The 17634-nt window shown below is 45.3% G+C and overlaps 1 protein-coding gene across 2 annotated transcripts in view; it reads left to right on the forward strand.

Annotated features, from left to right (window-relative positions):
* The window catches only part of ptk7b (protein tyrosine kinase 7b), a 345893-nt gene that overhangs the window by 288139 nt on the left and 40120 nt on the right, over positions 1–17634 (forward strand). For both annotated transcript variants that reach the window (XM_084320932.1, XM_084320933.1), the window contains exons 11-12: positions 12144–12293; positions 13985–14132. In XM_084320932.1, the coding sequence (XP_084177058.1) occupies positions 12144–12293; positions 13985–14132 (298 nt within the window). The remainder of the gene's footprint in view (positions 1–12143; positions 12294–13984; positions 14133–17634) is intronic.

Consider the following 17634-nt stretch of genomic DNA (forward strand, 5'->3'; position numbering starts at 1 on the left):
ATGCCCTCTGCTGTCAGGCATTGTCTCTTCCACCTCTTCCTCTTCCACCCAAAATTACTGGGTTTAAGGCAACGGCTGATGTGGAGGTTTGACAGCTTGCCTAGATCCTCCAACCATCTCTGCCATGACCGAGCGTGGGCCTCTGGGATCTTGTCATCCCATCCACAATTCATTTTGCAAAGATCTTGCATGATCCTCTTCGCTGGGAGAACCAGTGGGGCGAGGAATCCCATGGGGTCGTAAACAGAATTTGTCACAGACAGAATACCCCTCCTGGTTAAGGGTTGTTGCTTTGTAGCAGTCTTGAAGGAGAAGGTGTCGGTTTCCACATGCCACTGGATTCCGAGAGCTCGTTCCACCGGTAGTTCTTCTCTGTCGAGATCGAGCTCCTTCACTTCCTTGGCTTTATCTTCGTCTGGAATGGCAGACAGAACAGCACGGCTGTTACTGATCCACTTTGTAAGTCTTTTTCGCATTTTCGCTTTCTTCTTGTGGTACACACCGTGGTGAGGTATGTACCACACCTTTCCATCTTCTCTGTGCAGCCGTCCTTCTGGCACCCGCTCGGCGTGCCCCTTATCCAAGATGTCACTCATGGGCCCTTTATAATCAGCAAAGTATGCCTCGTCCCTCCTGAATCTCTTAATGAGGTTCGTGGCTCGCTGCTCTGCCATCCTTCTATTATTTGGCAGATTCACGTCCTCTTTGCGAAATGGCAATCGTAGTTGGTAGTGACCATCCTTCAATGTGATGGACTTAGCTGCAATGTCCAGGAATTTCTTGTCCTCTACAGACGGCTCGGCCTTCTCATCGTAGCCTCGCTCTGGGAAGTCTTGATTGTACTGTTTGATGAGAAGTTCTTCCAGGTTTGCTATGGTGACTCGGTTTGATGTTGTACGTGGTCGACCCTGCTTGTCAATGGGCAGGCTGCCGCTCAGGGGACCATTAACCACCCATCCGAGACAGGTTCTCACTGCATAGGGCCCGTTTCCTTTGCTGTTAATTATTTCCCATGGCTCCATGGCTTTGACAGCATTAATCCCAATCAACAGTCCAACTTCCTCCTCAATAGTAGTCAGAGGTACGTCTTTCAGATAAGGCCATTATTTTAGACCCTCTTGTGTTAGTATGTTTTCTTGTGAGACTGGTATAGCGAGCTGTGTGTAAACTTCAGGGAGAGCAAAGAAGTTATTGCTTTCCAAATCACTCACTTCCAGCCCATCCAATCTGTAGCTGCTCACCGGCCGTTCCTGGCCCATTGTCCTGAGCAGTATCTCTGTTTTCTGGCCTCTGGCGTCCAGCTTCTTCATCAGGCTCTCGGTACAGAAGGTAGCAGAGCTTCCATGATCCAGGAACGCATATGTTCTGATTACTTTGCTTCCTTTAGCCATCTTAACCTGGATAGGCAGAATGGCTAGAGCACATTCCTTTCCTCCGGCCCCAGTAAGCCTGCAAGCCTGCAGTGAGACCAGGGCGCTGGAAACTTCCTCACCTTTAGCCGTAGCTGTGGTGGTGCTCTCTTCCTTCCTGGGGTTGTCTGTTCTATTTATGTGTAGGAGAGTTGGGTGTTTGAGCTGACAAGAGCGACAAGTCAGGCGATTCCTACACAACTTGCTCATGTGTCCTCTGTTTAGACATGCAAAGCAGATTCCCTTTGTCCTGAGAAATTCGATCTTCTCCTTATGAGGCTTCAGAATCATTTTCTTACAACACTCCATGGCGTGTTCTCCAGTACAAAATAAGCATGGCTTACAAAATGCGTTTGAACTGACTTTGCCATCCAACCTTTGCTTCTCCATTTCCACTGGTGTCACTGATGTAGCAAAACTGCTCCTGCCTTTGCTTCCTGATGACTTGGATTGATGCTGGGGGTTACCCAGCCTTGTTTTAAGGCCTTGTACCTTTGGAGTAGACTCTTGAATATTCCCGAATACTGGGTCTAGAATAACTCTCACTTGCCGTTCCACAAAGTCAACCAGGTTTGTGAATCTTGCTCTTTGCAGGGTTCGTTCATAATAGCTGCATGCTACAGATCTCCATGAATCTCTGAGCCTGTAGGGTAACTTAGAAATTACCGTTCTCATGTTGGATGGATTGTCCAGTTCATGCATGTACTCTAGGGCCTGCATAGCATTGCAGCACACACGGAGAAATAGTGAATAGGCCTGTAGTGCTGCCCCATCCTCAGGTTTGATAGCAGCCCAATCCAGTGCCTTCTGGATATAGACCTTTGGAGTAGACTCTTGAATATTCCAGAATACTGGGTCTAGAATAACTCTCACTTGCCGTTCCACAAAGTCAACCAGGTTTGTGAATCTTGCTCTTTGCAGGGTTCGTTCATAATAGCTGCATGCTACAGATCTCCATGAATCTCTGAGCCTGTAGGGTAACTTAGAAATTACCGTTCTCATGTTGGATGGATTGTCCAGTTCATGCATGTACTCTAGGGCCTGCATAGCATTGCAGCACACACGGAGAAATAGTGAATAGGCCTGTAGTGCTGCCCCATCCTCAGGTTTGATAGCAGCCCAATCCAGTGCCTTCTGGATATAGACCTTTGGAGTAGACTCTTGAATATTCCAGAATACTGGGTCTAGAATAACTCTCACTTGCCGTTCCACAAAGTCAACCAGGTTTGTGAATCTTGCTCTTTGCAGGGTTCGTTCATAATAGCTGCATGCTACAGATCTCCATGAATCTCTGAGCCTGTAGGGTAACTTAGAAATTACCGTTCTCATGTTGGATGGATTGTCCAGTTCATGCATGTACTCTAGGGCCTGCATAGCATTGCAGCACACACGGAGAAATAGTGAATAGGCCTGTAGTGCTGCCCCATCCTCAGGTTTGATAGCAGCCCAATCCAGTGCCTTCTGGATATAACCAACCTTTCAATCACAGTCGAGAATGCAGCTGTGACTGCGTCCCCGACCGCCAAGAACCTTGGTGTTGTCCTCGACGACCAGTTGAACTTCTCTGCTCACATCGCAGCGACGACCAGAACCTGCCGATTCCTCCTGAGCAACGTCAGAAGGATCCGCCCCTTCCTGACAAAAGAAGCCACCCAACTCCTCGTCCAATCAACAGTCATCTCCCGCCTCGACTACTGCAACGCACTGCTCGCTGGCCTCCCGGCCACTGCCACTAAGCCTCTTCAACTCATTCAGAACGCAGCGGCCCGCCTGATCTCAAACCTACCGAAGTCGGCCCATGTCACCCCACTTCTTAGGGACCTGCACTGGCTCCCCATTGCTGCACGAATCCGCTTCAAGGCCCTCGACCTAGCATACCGTGCGGCAAAGGGAACCGCTCCCGCCTACCTCCGGTCAATGGTCTCTAACTACACACCCTCAAGACCCCTACGCTCTGCATCTTCTGGCCGCCTCAGACCTACTCCTATCCAAGCTCCGGGAGGGTCATCAAAGAGAAGTCGCCTATTCTCAGTCCTTGCCCCACAATGGTGGAATGAACTACCCACCCCAGTTAGGACAGCCGAATCACGTCCAATCTTTCGCCGTCGACTAAAGACGCACTTCTTCAACCATTATCTGAAAAAAAAAAAAAAAAAACTATAAAAAAAAAAAAAAAAATCTAACCCTAACTAACCGTACTGTCATGCACTTGTCCTAATAAACTAACCTACACTGTAGCACTCAACACTTTGATGAACATTGTTGCTCAGCTGATAGAGTTGTGCCCTTCCTGATGACTTGTCGTACAGAACTTGTAAGTCGCTTTGGATAAAAGCGTCAGCTAAATGACTAAATGTAAATGTAAATGTAAATATAGGCACTTGTGATTTTTATCTTATCACCAAAGTGCAGTTCCAGCAGTCGCCTTGCTTCAGCATATCCTCTTACAGGATCCATGTGCTGGCAGCTGCGTACCAGCTCTCTTGGTTGGCCAGTGGTATATTGCTCCAGATAATATAATCTGTCCTTACTGATGTCCGTGTTGGACTCGATACCATGTTCAAAAGCACTTATGAACGACTGATATTCCATTGGGTCTCCTCCAAATGCTGTGATTTCCCTGGTGGGTAGCAATGACAGCCTTTGTTGGTGCACAAGAAGTTCTGTCATTTGACTCTGCCTGTGTATGACAGTAGCTAATGTGTTCTGGTGACTTTGGTGACCATGCCCTGATGGTGCACCTGGTTGAATACCTCCCCCTAGTGGACCAACTGGGATATTGGTCATGTGTGATGGCCTGGACAGGTAAGTTGCTGCACCTGGCTGAATGCCTCCCCCTAGTGGACCAACTGGGACATTGGTAATGTGTGATGGCCTGGACAGGTAAGTTGCTGCACCTGGCTGAATGCCTCCCCCTAGTGGACCAACTGAGAAATGGTCAACATGTGATGGCCTCGACAGATATGGACCTGCCTGTGACAGGGGTTGACTGTATTCCGTTTCCATGGAGTGGTCAGGTGGCATCCTTGACCTAGCTCCTAGCTGGGGACACTGTTGTCTGTCATCGTCAGGCGGGGGGGGGGGGTGAGCTTCCCGGATCAATAATGTCCATTGTCATTGGGGGTTGATCTTGCCTGGCTTGCATTTGGTCAAGATACTCATTCATGCCATCTGTAGGAGTCCTTGCCTGGGATTCACATGATTTGACCTCAGCCTGGGATTCCTTTATTTTGTCGTATTTATCGAGGACTTTCAGTTTAGCATCAGATTCAGCAAATGCCATCTGCATTTCAAGTTGTTCCTTTTTTGCATGCAGATCCTTTGTCATCTTTTGCAGTTTGTCCTCTTCTTCCTCTAATTTCCACTTTTCCTTCATGACTGCTGATTTTGCAATGAGAGCAGCTCTCTCCGTTTCTAGTGTTATACGCAGAGTTGAGGTTGTTGATTTAGTGGTCTTTTTAGATGTGCTGCTGATGCTGTCCTCAGGTCGAACTTGATCCTGTTCTTTATAACCAGGTTTTATTCTGTTTCGAATATCATTCATAAATGAATTGAATTGTTGAACCTTTGGTTTATACCAGTCGTATTCATCACCCTCTTTCTCATCTTCGTACAACAGTGCTTGGACAGATTGGTGCATCTTCTCAAATTCATTCATTAAAACATCAAAGGCTTGCAAATGTTCATTCACCTTTTCCACGTCTACGTCATCAAGTCTGTCGAACAGCGCATCCAACTCATTCTTGCGCCTAGTCAATACACCGAGCTTCGCCCTGCGAGAGCCAATCAATTTCACCAGCTCTCTCTCAGCCTCTTGGGCCATTTCCGTTTCAGACATTATTTTAATATAGTTGAAATATCACAATAATGTGTGACAGCGTCAGTGATGCAAAGTTTAACTGTTCAGAATCCCCGCAAATGTCATCCACAGTCCATGCGTAAAGATGCTTCGGTGTTTATTATTATGCTTTGTGAAACACAATGAAACACAGTCCGTGCGCAAAGACGCTTCGGTGTTATTATTATGCTTTGTGAAACACAGTCCGTGCGCAAAGACGCTTCAGTGTTTATTATTATGCTTTGTGAAACACAATGAAACACAGTCCGTGCGCAAAGACGCTTCTGTGTTTATTATTATGCTTTGTGAAACACAATGAAACACAGTCCGTGCGCAAAGACGCTTCAGTGTTTATTATTATGCTTTGTGAAACACAATGAAACACAGTCTGTGCGCTATGGTCAAACAAGTGTATCCACCGCGGAGAATAATTGAATCAGAGCCACCTCCCTTGTAGCCCTTCCACAATGACGTTGTCACGTCGGATCCAAGATTAATTCATTCAAGCCAATATCCCTGCGGGATTCCCATGTGTTGCGCAATGCAACATTACTCACGACCACGTAGTATCTTGTAGGCTTGTTGGGGATCCTCTTTCTCACTGGGTCCTGGGTGAAGCGAACGTGTCCTTGTTGGAATCCTCTTCTTTCAGGCGAAAGGCTTTAATATCAGCATGAGTTTTTGTACTTATTATAGTGGCTATTTACAAACAATTTTGTATTTCGTATTTGCCACTTCCACTCCGGGGATAGCTTTAGTCTACGCGCACATAATAAAGATTCTGATCCATCCGTTTGGCTGTCACAATGAATCAATCATTTATTTCCAAGCTGCAAAACAAACAACTCGTATATCTAATACATGCGGTTCATGCGTGCAGTGCGTGCGTTCGTGCGGTACAAAAACTGTTTGCCTTCCCGGTCCACGTCTCCCACGCAAGCCACCACCCCTTATCAAGGTAAACCACACAGGTGAATAGCTCAGGTAGGTCTCTTTAAAGGGAAAGTGCACATAGTTTCAAATCATAAGAATAGTTACAATAATCAGTGTAAATAATATCATGACTTGTCAATCAAATTATCAGTTTTTGTTTTCATATTTCGTAATCCATAAAGCATTTTCATAATTCAAATAATTGCATGATACAAACTCAAAGATTAAATAACTCAAGAATGGCTCCTACACCCCTCTGAATTTCAGCGATCGTCTCCCTTAGTTCCATAAGGGTGATCGGTTTCCCCAGTTCCTTAGCCTCTTCCTCAGAAATGTGGGGTATCTCAAGCCCGCCAATGAATGATTCAAATTTAGAGTCGTCGAGATTAACCTCTGAGCTATATAACTGTGAGTAAAACTCTTTAAAAGTGTTGTTGATCTTTTTCGAATCAGTAGTGATTATACCCTGTCGCGTCTTGATCGAGGGGATATCCGAGAAATGATCATTCGAGCGTATTTTCATTGCCAATAGATGGCTAGGCCTGGAGCCGTGAAAGTAGTAATTTTGCCTTGTCCTATGTATCAAGAACTCAGACTGTTGTTTAAGTATGGAGTTTATTTCCTTCTTGACTATCTTACGTTGTGTGTTTAGTCGTTCACTATAGTTAGTTTGCAAAGATGCGTATAGATCCGCATATAATGTTTCCAGTCCTTCTAGTTTTTTTGATCGGGATTTACGTAAGTTGGAGGAGAAAAGTGTGACATGACCCCTGATAAATCCTTTCAATGCGTTCCATAGGACTCTGGGGTCATCGACCGTGCCAACATTGATCTGCAAGAATTCAGCTAGTTTACTCCCGAACTCAGAGCAGAAATCATCGTTCTTTAATAAGGTTGAGTTAAAACGCCACCTGGGAGCTCTCGTGGAGAGCCTGCCAAAGGTTGCCACAAGGAAAATCCCCTTGTGGTCCGAGAGAGCCAGGGGAACCAATGAGACGTCGAAACTATCAAACAAATTAGGGGATGCGAATGCATAGTCTATTCAAGAGAAGGTTTTGTGTCTGGCAGACAGGTGAGATTAATCCTTGAGGGTGGGATTGGATAAGCGCCATAGGTCTGCGAGCCCAGTGTCCTGGGCCCACATCCTGAGGGCCTTAGAGGACCGTTTTTGGTCACTTGTTTCAGAGGATCCGGACCTATCCATCTCCGCATCCCAGCACGCATTAAAATCGCCACCCACAATGAGAGCGTATCCAGTAAGTTCCAACATATTCTTCGTGATTGTATTATAGAACGCTGAATCAAATGTGTTAGGGGCATACAATGCTATTATTGCCATCTTCCTATGAGAGAACTCAACTTTTGCTATAGTAATCCTTCCCTCCGTGTCCGACCACACATCCAGGACTTTGATATCAAGGTTACGTCTTGTAACTATGACGACTCCTTTCGTCTTATCATCGGCTGAGTTCAAGTTTCAAGTTTCTTTAATAGTTGTCATACAGAATACTTTTATACAAAATGCTTCTTACTGTTACGCTCCAGAGACTGTGCAAGACAAGATAAGTATGAAATAAAATAACATAGTATAGCATGTAAATTAGAAGTAAAAAAATGAGGTCACAGTGTTCAGTATAGACATATGTACAATGTTCGATGCAGAATAGACGTAACTGAGTTACCATATAATATACAATACTATGCAGTGTACTAATATACAATACTATATAGTACAAGGCAGAAATGGGATGAGGTGCAATTTAGGTACAATTTACAGTAGGTGTACGAGTTGTAGTGCAAATCCTTTATCAATAAATATAAAGTGTGTTTGTGTGATCTAAATTGTGGAGAGTGGGTGCTGCAGTGTGTTGTTTGTTTAAGTGAGTGTGTGCGTGTGGGTGTGTGTGCTGTGTGCATTTGATGGTTGTTGCATAGTGTTTATTGTTCGTTTAGCAGCCTGATGGCCTGGGGATAGAAGCTTCTTCTGAGTCTTTCTGTGCTCGCCTTAAGACTCCGGTATCGCTTGCCTGACCGCAGCAGTTCAAAGAGGCAGTTGTTCGGGTGGCTCGAGTCCTTAATAATTCTCTTAGCCTTCCCCCTGCACCGCTTGTTGTAAATGTTCTGGAGGGTGGGAAGCCCCCCTCCAATTGTGCGTTCGGCTGAACGTGTCACTCTTTGTAGTCTGCTACGGTCTTGTGCAGTGCTATTCCCAAACCAGGAGGTGATGTTGCCAGTCAGGATGCTCTCTATTGTACATGAGTAGAAGTTCCTAAGGATCTTCTGACTGACTTGGAACTTCCTTAGGCGCCTGAGGAAGTAGAGGCGTTGTCGTGCCTTCTTCACAACACTGTCAATGTGTGTGGTCCATGTCAAATCCTCGGATATGTGGGCTCCGAGGTACTTGAAACTGTTCACTCTCTCAACCGGTGCCCCGTCGATGCTGAGGGGGCTGTAGTCCTTGACCCCCGACCTCCTGAAGTCCACAATCATCTCTTTTGTTTTGCTAACGTTCAGGGAGAGGCAGTTCTCCTGACACCACTGTGACAGATTCTCTACCTCTTCCAGGTAGGCCCTCTCGTCGTTGGCAGAGATCAGGCCCACCACTACTGTGTCATCAGCAAATTTGATGATTGTGTGTAGGGGTGCACCGATATATCGGTCGGGTATCGGTATCGGCCGATAAGTGCCTTGTTGACTGCTATCGGCCTATCGGCCGATAAGCTCAAATGTGCCGATAGCAGTCGCCGATAAATACCCATCAATTTGTGTAGCGTCAAAAGGCAAAAAAAAAAAAGTTCACTCCGACCTACCTGCACAACGCCTGCAGTCCCCCACACACACACACACACAATCTACTGCATCAAAGTAACTACTTATGATTAACAAGGCATTCGTTTTGTGGCATTAGCGTTATATAGTTAGTGTTACACGGACAATAACATCAGCATATTATTATTACCCATAGCAGCAAGGCATTACTCCGAGTCCGTTCATTAGCTCGGTTCCATTCCGTTGCTCATTCCGTACCCAACTACACATTCTGCAATCTGTTAATAAAGTTTTCAACCAGACAAATGTATAGAAAGGCTTTGTTTTATTATAACATTTGTTGCAGTAAAATCATTATGTCTCATTTGGTCATGCGTGGAGCGCCGGTCGGCGGGCCGGGCAGCTAACGTAGCTACGTTATTAGCTATTAGATGCAAGACTAACGTTACTGGTGAAAATGTGATTTGCGTTGGAATACTCCTTTGTCAACTTGCTGTACTTTGCTTGCAGGTCTGCAGTCATTATTGCTGCATTAAGAATAGCCCCAACTTTAGCCAAGGTAACGTTATGGCTAAACCTTTAACAATAGTTAACGCTAGCTTTCGGTTAGCTGTTCAATGCTATTAATAACACAACTCCCCGTCAACACCCTCTCTCGGGAAGATGGCATTTAAGAAAGTATCTGCTGTTAAAATGACGTGTTACACGTTCAATAACAAGCATATTATTTACCCGAAGATAGCAGTAAACAAGGCATTACTCCGTTAGTCCGTTCATAGCTCGGTTCCATTCCGTTGCTCATTCCGTACCCAACTACACATTCTGCAATCTGTTAATAAAGTTTTCAACCAGACAAATGTATAGAAAGGCTTTGTTTTATTATAACATTTGTTGCAGTAAAATCATTATGTCTCATTTGGTCATGCGTGGAGCGCCGGTCGGCGGGCCGGGCAGCTAACGTAGCTACGTTAAGTGTGTTCTGCTCTCGCATTCGCAAACAGAACAATGGCGGCATGCCCGGAAGTAGAAAAAATTATAAACGCTTGCCGATTGGTGGTAAGGACAGCAGGAGGTGGGTGCTAGCGGTGTGGCGTAATTGGCCGAATCGACTGTCAATCAAAATGGTTCCATTGCATTGGTTGAAAGCTCTGGTTGAGAGAATAGTATCCCGCTGCAGGCCGCAAGAATGGTTCCATTGCATTGGTTGAAAGCTCTGGTTGAGAAAATAGTATCCCTCTGCAGGCCGCAAGACGATACTGGGAGAGAGATAGTGATACCATAAACATATTTCTTGATGTTTCATTTTTTTAAGTAAGTAAAGAGGCCTACAAATACAAACATACACATACAAATATACAGTAGTTTCATTAAAAAAAAATGAAAAATATTTTTTTTTTTAATTTTTTTTTTACAAATACTTATATACAAATATCGGTATCGGTATCGGTATCGGCCGATAGTGTTAGTTGAACAATCGGTATCGGCGGCCAATTTTCATATCGGTGCATCCCTAATTGTGTTGTTGTTCCGCTGTGCTACGCAGTCATGTGTGTACAGGGAGTAGAGGAGGGGGCTCAGAACACAGCCCTGGGGGGCCCCTATGTTGAGCGTGATGGATGAGGAGGTGCAGTTGCCTGCTCTTACCACCTGGGGTCTGCCCGTCAGGAAGTCCAAGACCCACTGGCAGAGGTCATAGTTCAAGCCCAGGTCCCTGAGCTTGGCTATGAGTTTGGAGGGGACTATGGTATTGAATTCGGATCAAACAAGGGACTAAACACGTTTCGCAATTATGCCACATCAATGTGGAACGCCCTGCCTAAAGCTGTAAAGGAATGTGAATCACTACCCACCTTCAAAAACACTCTCAAAAAACACCTACGTGAGACTGCAATTCGAAACTGGCCCCTACAAATGTTCCTGCCAGAGTCTTCAGGGTATTCTTGGAGATCCGGTACAAGAATCGAGTTTGTTGGTTGACTTTTTTTATTACATTGGATGCCATTTTGTCACAGGAAAGATTTGCCTCTAGGATGGAACCCAGGTAGGTAATATCTTCTTTCCTTGTGACAATATTGTCACCCACTGTAACTGAGAAGCCGTCGGTCTTGCTGAGTTTGTTATTTGAACCGAAGAGAATGGACTCTGTTTTGCCCATGTGTAATGATAGTTTATCAGCGAGCCATATGCAGATTTTGCCTAGTTCTGAGCTGAGGGTTTTTTCAACCTGTAACTTGTTCTTGTCAGAGACCAGCAGGGCTGAGTCGTCCGCAAACAGGAACAAGTTGCAGTCACAAGCTGACGACATGTCATTTGCATAAATTAGGAACAGTAGCGGACCTAGTATGCTTCATTGTGGAACACCACAGCTTACTGTGAGGGGGGGGGGATAGGGTACCGTTTACCTCCACCATCTGCTCTCTCCCCTCCAGGTAGGATTGCATCCAGCTCACTGATAGACTATCAACCAATTGCTTTTAGCTTGTCAATCAGAATGGTGTGATTGACAGTGTCGAAGGCCTTTTGTAGGTCCAGCATGACCATGCCGCAGTATTTGCTCACATCCACCTCTTGTTTGATGTGGTCGTTTAAATAGAGAAGGCATGTGTCAGTGGAGTGGGATGTTCTGAAGCCAGATTGGAATTCGTAGATTAGATTTTTTTCCGCGAGGTATTTTTCGACCTGTTCGTATAAAATTTTTTCCATGACTTTCGAGATGGAGGTAAGGATAGAAACAGGGCGGTAGTTGCCTGGGTCTAATTTACTGCCTTTTTTGTGCAGAGGGGTCTCTCTCGCAATTTTGAAGTCCTTGGTGACGTGTCCCTGTTTTATGGAGAGGTTTATTATGTGTGTGATGACTGGGGTGATGGCGGCTGCTGAGTCTCTGAGGAATTTGGAGGGGATGTTGTCATGGCCAGTGGCCTTGTTAGGTTGGAGGGCGCTCAGTTTTTTGAGTACAGTGTGGTGCTCCCCCTTAACCATTTCACTACCGCACTACCAAATGGTTAACCCTTTCACTGTGACAATAGATAAGGTTAACCCTTTACTATCACACTACAGTAAAGGGTTAACCTTCTTTAGTGTGGTAGTGAAAGGGTTTGGTGTTCTGCAGCATTTCATGAACACAACTTGATTAAAAATGAGTTCTCATTAACAACCAGTCCTTCCTCCCCGTGTGTCTCTGTCGCCCCCTGCAGACGGAGGTGAGCTACCTCCTCATGTGGACCAGAAGGACGGCCAGCTTCACTTCACCAAGGTCACCCGCAGCGATGCCGGGAACTACACCTGCATCGCCTCCAACGGCCTGCAGGGGGAGATACGAGCTCTGGTTTCTCTCACTGTAGCAGGTAAAGGAGCCACACTGGAACCACAGACACACGTTAGAGGGAGAGAGTTTAACTTGGTAATACTAATAATCCCTAAGATCCTCTTTTGATAAGAAGTGGTCATTGCTGTTGTGTTTTTACTAGGGCTGACCTCGACTAGTCGTCTAATCGATCGGAATTAGTCGTAGTCGACTGCCAACCTCTTAGTCGAATGCAAAAGAAAAATTAAGATTATAGTAATTTTTTTAATATATTTTTTTATACTTTTAGTCTGGGGAGTGCCATGGTTTCTCCATAGAGCTCCATTATACTTTTAGTCGGGAGTGCCATGGTTTCTCCATAGAGCTCCATTATACTTTAAGTCAGGGGAGTGCCATGATTTCTCCATAGAGCTCCATTATACTTTTAGTCAGGGAGTGCCATGGCTTCTCCATAGAGCTCCATTATACTTTTAGTCAGGGAGTGCCATGGTTTCTCCATAGAGCTCCATTATACTTTTAGTCAGGGGAGTGCCATGGTTTCTCCATAGAGCTCCATTATACTTTTAGTCAGGGGAGTGCCATGGTTTCTCCATAGAGCTCCATTATACCTTTAGTCATGGAGTGCCATGGTTTCTCCATAGAGCTCCATTATACTTCTAGTCAGGGAGTGCCATGGTTTCTCCATAGAGCTCCATTATACCTTTAGTCAGGGGAGTGCCATGTTTTCTCCATAGAGCTCCATTATATCTTTAGTCAGGGGAGTGTCATGGTTTCTCCATAGAGCTCCATTATACCTTTAGTCAGGGGAGTGCCATGGTTTCTCCATAGAGCTCCATTATACCTTTAGTCATGGAGTGTCATGGTTTCTCCATAGAGCTCCATTATACCTTAGTCAGGGGAGTGTCATGGTTTCTCCATAGAGCTCCATTATACCTTTAGTCAGGGGAGTGTCATGGTTTCTCCATAGAGCTCCATTATACCTTTAGTCAGGGGAGTGTCATGGTTTCTCCATAGAGCTCCATTATATCATTAGTCAGGGGAGTGCCATGGTTTCTCCATAGAGCTCCATTATACCTTTAGTCAGGGGAGTGTCATGGTTTCTCCATAGAGCTCCATTATACCTTTAGTCAGGGGAGTGCCATGGTTTCTCCATAGAGCTCCATTATACCTTTAGTCAGGGGAGTGTCATGGTTTCTCCATAGAGCTCCATTATACCTTTAGTCAGGGGAGTGCCATGGTTTCTCCATCGAGCTCCATTATACCTTTAGTCAGGGTAGTGCCATGGTTTCTCCATAGAGCTCCATTATACCTTTAGTCAGGGGAGTGTCATGGTTTCTCCATAGAGCTCCATTATACCTTTAGTCATGGAGTGCCATGGTTTCTCCATAGAGCTCCATTATACCTTTAGTCAGGGTAGTGTCATGGTTTCTCCATAGAGCTCCATTATACCTTTAGTCAGGGGAGTGTCATGGTTTCTCCATAGAGCCCTGTTGTACCTGCAGCTCAGCGCAGGTCAGGGGGCAACTCAGTCACATGATTCAGCAGGTGTTGCTGATTGGCTCAAACGTATTGTGTTTACAAACAAGAAACCCTTCTCCACCTCGTTTGAACTGTGTGTATTGCTTTGACAATCGTGTGTGTGTGTGTGTGTGTGTGTGTGTGTGTGTGCGTGTGCGTGTGCGTGTGCGTGTGCGTGTGCGTGCGTGCGTGCGTGCGTGCGTGCGTGCGTAGTGTACATCCGTTTTAAGCTGGAGCCAGAGAACACCACGGTGTATCAGGGACACACGGCCATCTTGCACTGCCAGGCCTCAGGTGATCCTGAACCTCATGTCCAGTGGATGGTCAAGGACAAGCTCCTGGACACCAACAAGAACAGAAGGTACAGTTCCGCCATCAGCTCTATTTTTTCTTCTTCTAAATGTTCAGTTGCTTTTGCATGCACTTATCGGTGTTTCATTACACTTATGAGTGCATGCTTACCAACTTTTTATTATAATTTTTTTTTAACCTTCTCTTTCTCCAATTTTTCTCTGCTTTTCTCTCCGTCCCAATTTAGTCGTTGTGCCAATTCCCCCCCTCCCCTACCTGGTTGTTGTACGCATGTTCTCCTACGAGTCGGTACAAGGGCGTCCCGAAGCCGATCGCACGCTTCCTCCGATACGTGCGGCGACTGCCTCACTTGGCAGCGAGGACTCTCATTCCTGCCCCTGCTGAGCAAGCGCCGAGACCTGACCTGTAGGCGTCGCTGTCCACAACGCCAGATTCCCACCCACCAGCTTCCCACCCCCTAATACTGCCAATTAGTATGAACGACCAGCCAAGCTGGTAGCAACGCCGAGAGCTGGGCTCGAACCCAGCATCTCCTGCGTTGGTGACGAGCGCAATCTCCGCTACGCCACCTGACCGCCCTTCTTACCAACTGTTTTGCCTGTTTTATTGCAACACTATTATCACCGACATCTAAGAAGGGAGATCCCCCCTTGAATGGCCCTTCTGAGGTTTCTCTCCTCCACATTGCCTGTGGTGCATTTTTTCCTATTGCTAGGTTTTAGTGAGTTTTTCCTTACCTTCATGTCTGGGAGTGTTGGATTTATTTAAAAAAAAATTACTTTATGGTGTTTTTGTTTTGTTCTTGATTTATTGTGATGTTTCTTATTTTTTATTTCTTTTAACTTTTTCTGTATTTTTTGCTCCCATCCCAATTTAGTCGTTATGCCAATTCCCTTCCTGGTCGTTGCGCACATTGTCCCACTGTCGGCCTAGGGAGGGTGTAGAACTACCACATGCCTCCTCCGATACATGTGGAGTCAGCCAGCCGCTTCATTTCAGCTAAAACTGCCAATTGTGTTAGTAGGGACGACTGACCATGCCGGTGGTACCGCTGACAGCTGGATTCGATCTCAGAGTCTCTGCGGTGGTAGGCGAGTGCATTCTCCACTGCGCTACCCAGCCGCCCCTGTGATGTTTCTTCTTGACTTGTTTAAAGAAGACGTGTCTGGCCCATGGGGACATTGACGTGTGTTGTCGGGCCTTACAAATACATTTGATTTGATTTGATTTACAGTAGACCTCAGGATCTCAATACCTTCTATGCGAGGTTTGAGGCTGTGAATAACAACACCAGCCTACAAACCACTGCACTGCCGATGGAGACTCAGTGTTCAGGATAACAGAACATGAGTTGAGGAGGACCTTTAAGAAAGTGAATATCAGGAAGGCAGCAGGACTGGACGGTATCCCCGGCCACGTCCTAAAAGTCTGTGCCGACCAATTGGCCCCAGTATTCACTGACATATTTAACCTGTCCTTAGAACAGGCTGTCATCCCCACCTGTCTGAATAAGTCCACCATTAATCCTGTACCCAAAAAAAAGTCAACGACTACCGCCCTGTAGCGCTCACCTCCGGTGGCAAGTGCTTTGAGAAGCTAGTGAAGGGCTACATCTGTTCCTCCCTCCCCATCAACCTGGACCCCCTGCAATTAGCATATCGCCCCAACAGGTCCACGGAGGACGTCATAGCCCATGTGCTGCACACGGCAGCATCACACCTGGACAAGAGGTGAGAATTATGTGATGATGACTATGTGAGAATGCTATTCATCGACTACAGCTCAGCATTCAATACCATAGTCCCCTCCAAACTCATAGCCAAGCTCAGGGACCTGTGCTTGAACTATGACCTCTGCCATGACTTGGACTTCCTGATGGGCAGACCCCAGGTGGTGAGAGCAGGCAACTGCACCTCCTCATCCATCACCCTCAACATAGGGGCCCCCCAGGGCTGTGTTCTGAGTCCCCTCCTCTACTCGGATTCAGATTCCTTTATTAAGCCATTTGTGTAAAAACACATTGGTAATTGTTGCAGCATTACAGTGTATGCATTTTTCATTTCTTTTTTCACAGTAACGACAAACACCAACACAGACACAGGACAAAGAACAGTGCAGTGGAGGATTAATCATTTAAATACATATATATATATATATATATATATATATATATATATAACTAAAAGGAGAAAACCTTCAAGGGAAAGAAGGGACCGCACACTCCACAGGACTCGTTTTTGCTTATTGTTTGCACAACGCGTTTCGCTGTCGCTTCCTCAGGTGCTATGCAGCAGGTGTCATCAATGATCATCATTATGTATAGCATACTCCACCCCACATCGTAATACATCAAGCCCATTGGCTACTCAATTATCACATTTAATTTGATGATTTTGCAGGATGTAATGCATATAACTCTTAGTATAAAAATGATGCATAGAGACCACATATATACACACTCATTTTTGAAAATTATATAATACAAAATGAGAGAAGTGACAAATCGTAACATATCAAGCCCATTGGCTACTCAATTATCACATTTAATTTTATCATTTTGTAGGATACATATCACTTTTATGTATAGAAATGCCTAGAGACCACATACATACACAGACTCATTTTTGAAAATTATATATAATAAAGCAATATGAGAGAAGTGACAAATACCTAGGTCATTAGACCTGATAAATAGTTTAAAACAGACTTAAAACCACACCCATATAGGTTACACAGAACGGATTACAAAAATGGATTCAGCTTGAGGGATTCATTTAGACCATGGGGTTCTACAGAATTCAAAGTAAAAATCCAGTACGCTTCCCTTTGTAAGAGAAGCTTTACTATATTACCGCCCCTCGGTGGTAGGGTGACTCTTTCGATTCCAATGAACCTTAGAGAGGCTGTGGAACCATGATCTCTCTCCTTATAGTGTCTCGCAATGGCATAATCCATATTGTTGTTCCTAATGGCTGCCTTGTGTTCTGCTATTCGCACCTTCAAATTTCGTTTTGTTTGTCCAACATAGACCTTACCACAGGGGCATTTCAGCATGTATATCACATGAGTGGTGTTGCAATTAATAAGGTCCCTTATTTTATATTCTTGCCCAGACTGTGGATGGTAGAAAACTTTTGTTTTCATAGTGTTTGAACAATGGGTACATCGACCACATGGATGGTTACCACACAGCTCTGTTAGCCAGTTAGAGTGACTTACTACAGGGGATTTATACATAGAATTGACTACAGCGTCCCTTATGTTTTTTCCCCTTTTAAAACAAAATCTTGGTGGTAATGAAGAAATGTTTTTTAAAAGAGGGTCACATTTGAGTATGTTCCAGTGTTTGTCAATAATGTTTTATATATATAAAGTGTGTAAAGTGCAGAGTTCCAGTAAGGACTAGTGCAGTGCAGTCAGTGTCATTGTGCCAGTGTCACTTGGGGGCAGAGGGGGGGGGGGGGGGAGGGGGCGGGACCTGAGGCATTGATCAGCCTGGCGGCTGAGGGGAAGAAGCTCAGTCTGTGACGAGCTTTCACAGCCTTTGGGAT

The sequence above is a fragment of the Notolepis coatsorum genome, assembly GCF_963971535.1.
Source record: "Notolepis coatsorum genome assembly, chromosome: 8".
Lineage (NCBI taxonomy): Eukaryota > Metazoa > Chordata > Actinopteri > Aulopiformes > Paralepididae > Notolepis > Notolepis coatsorum.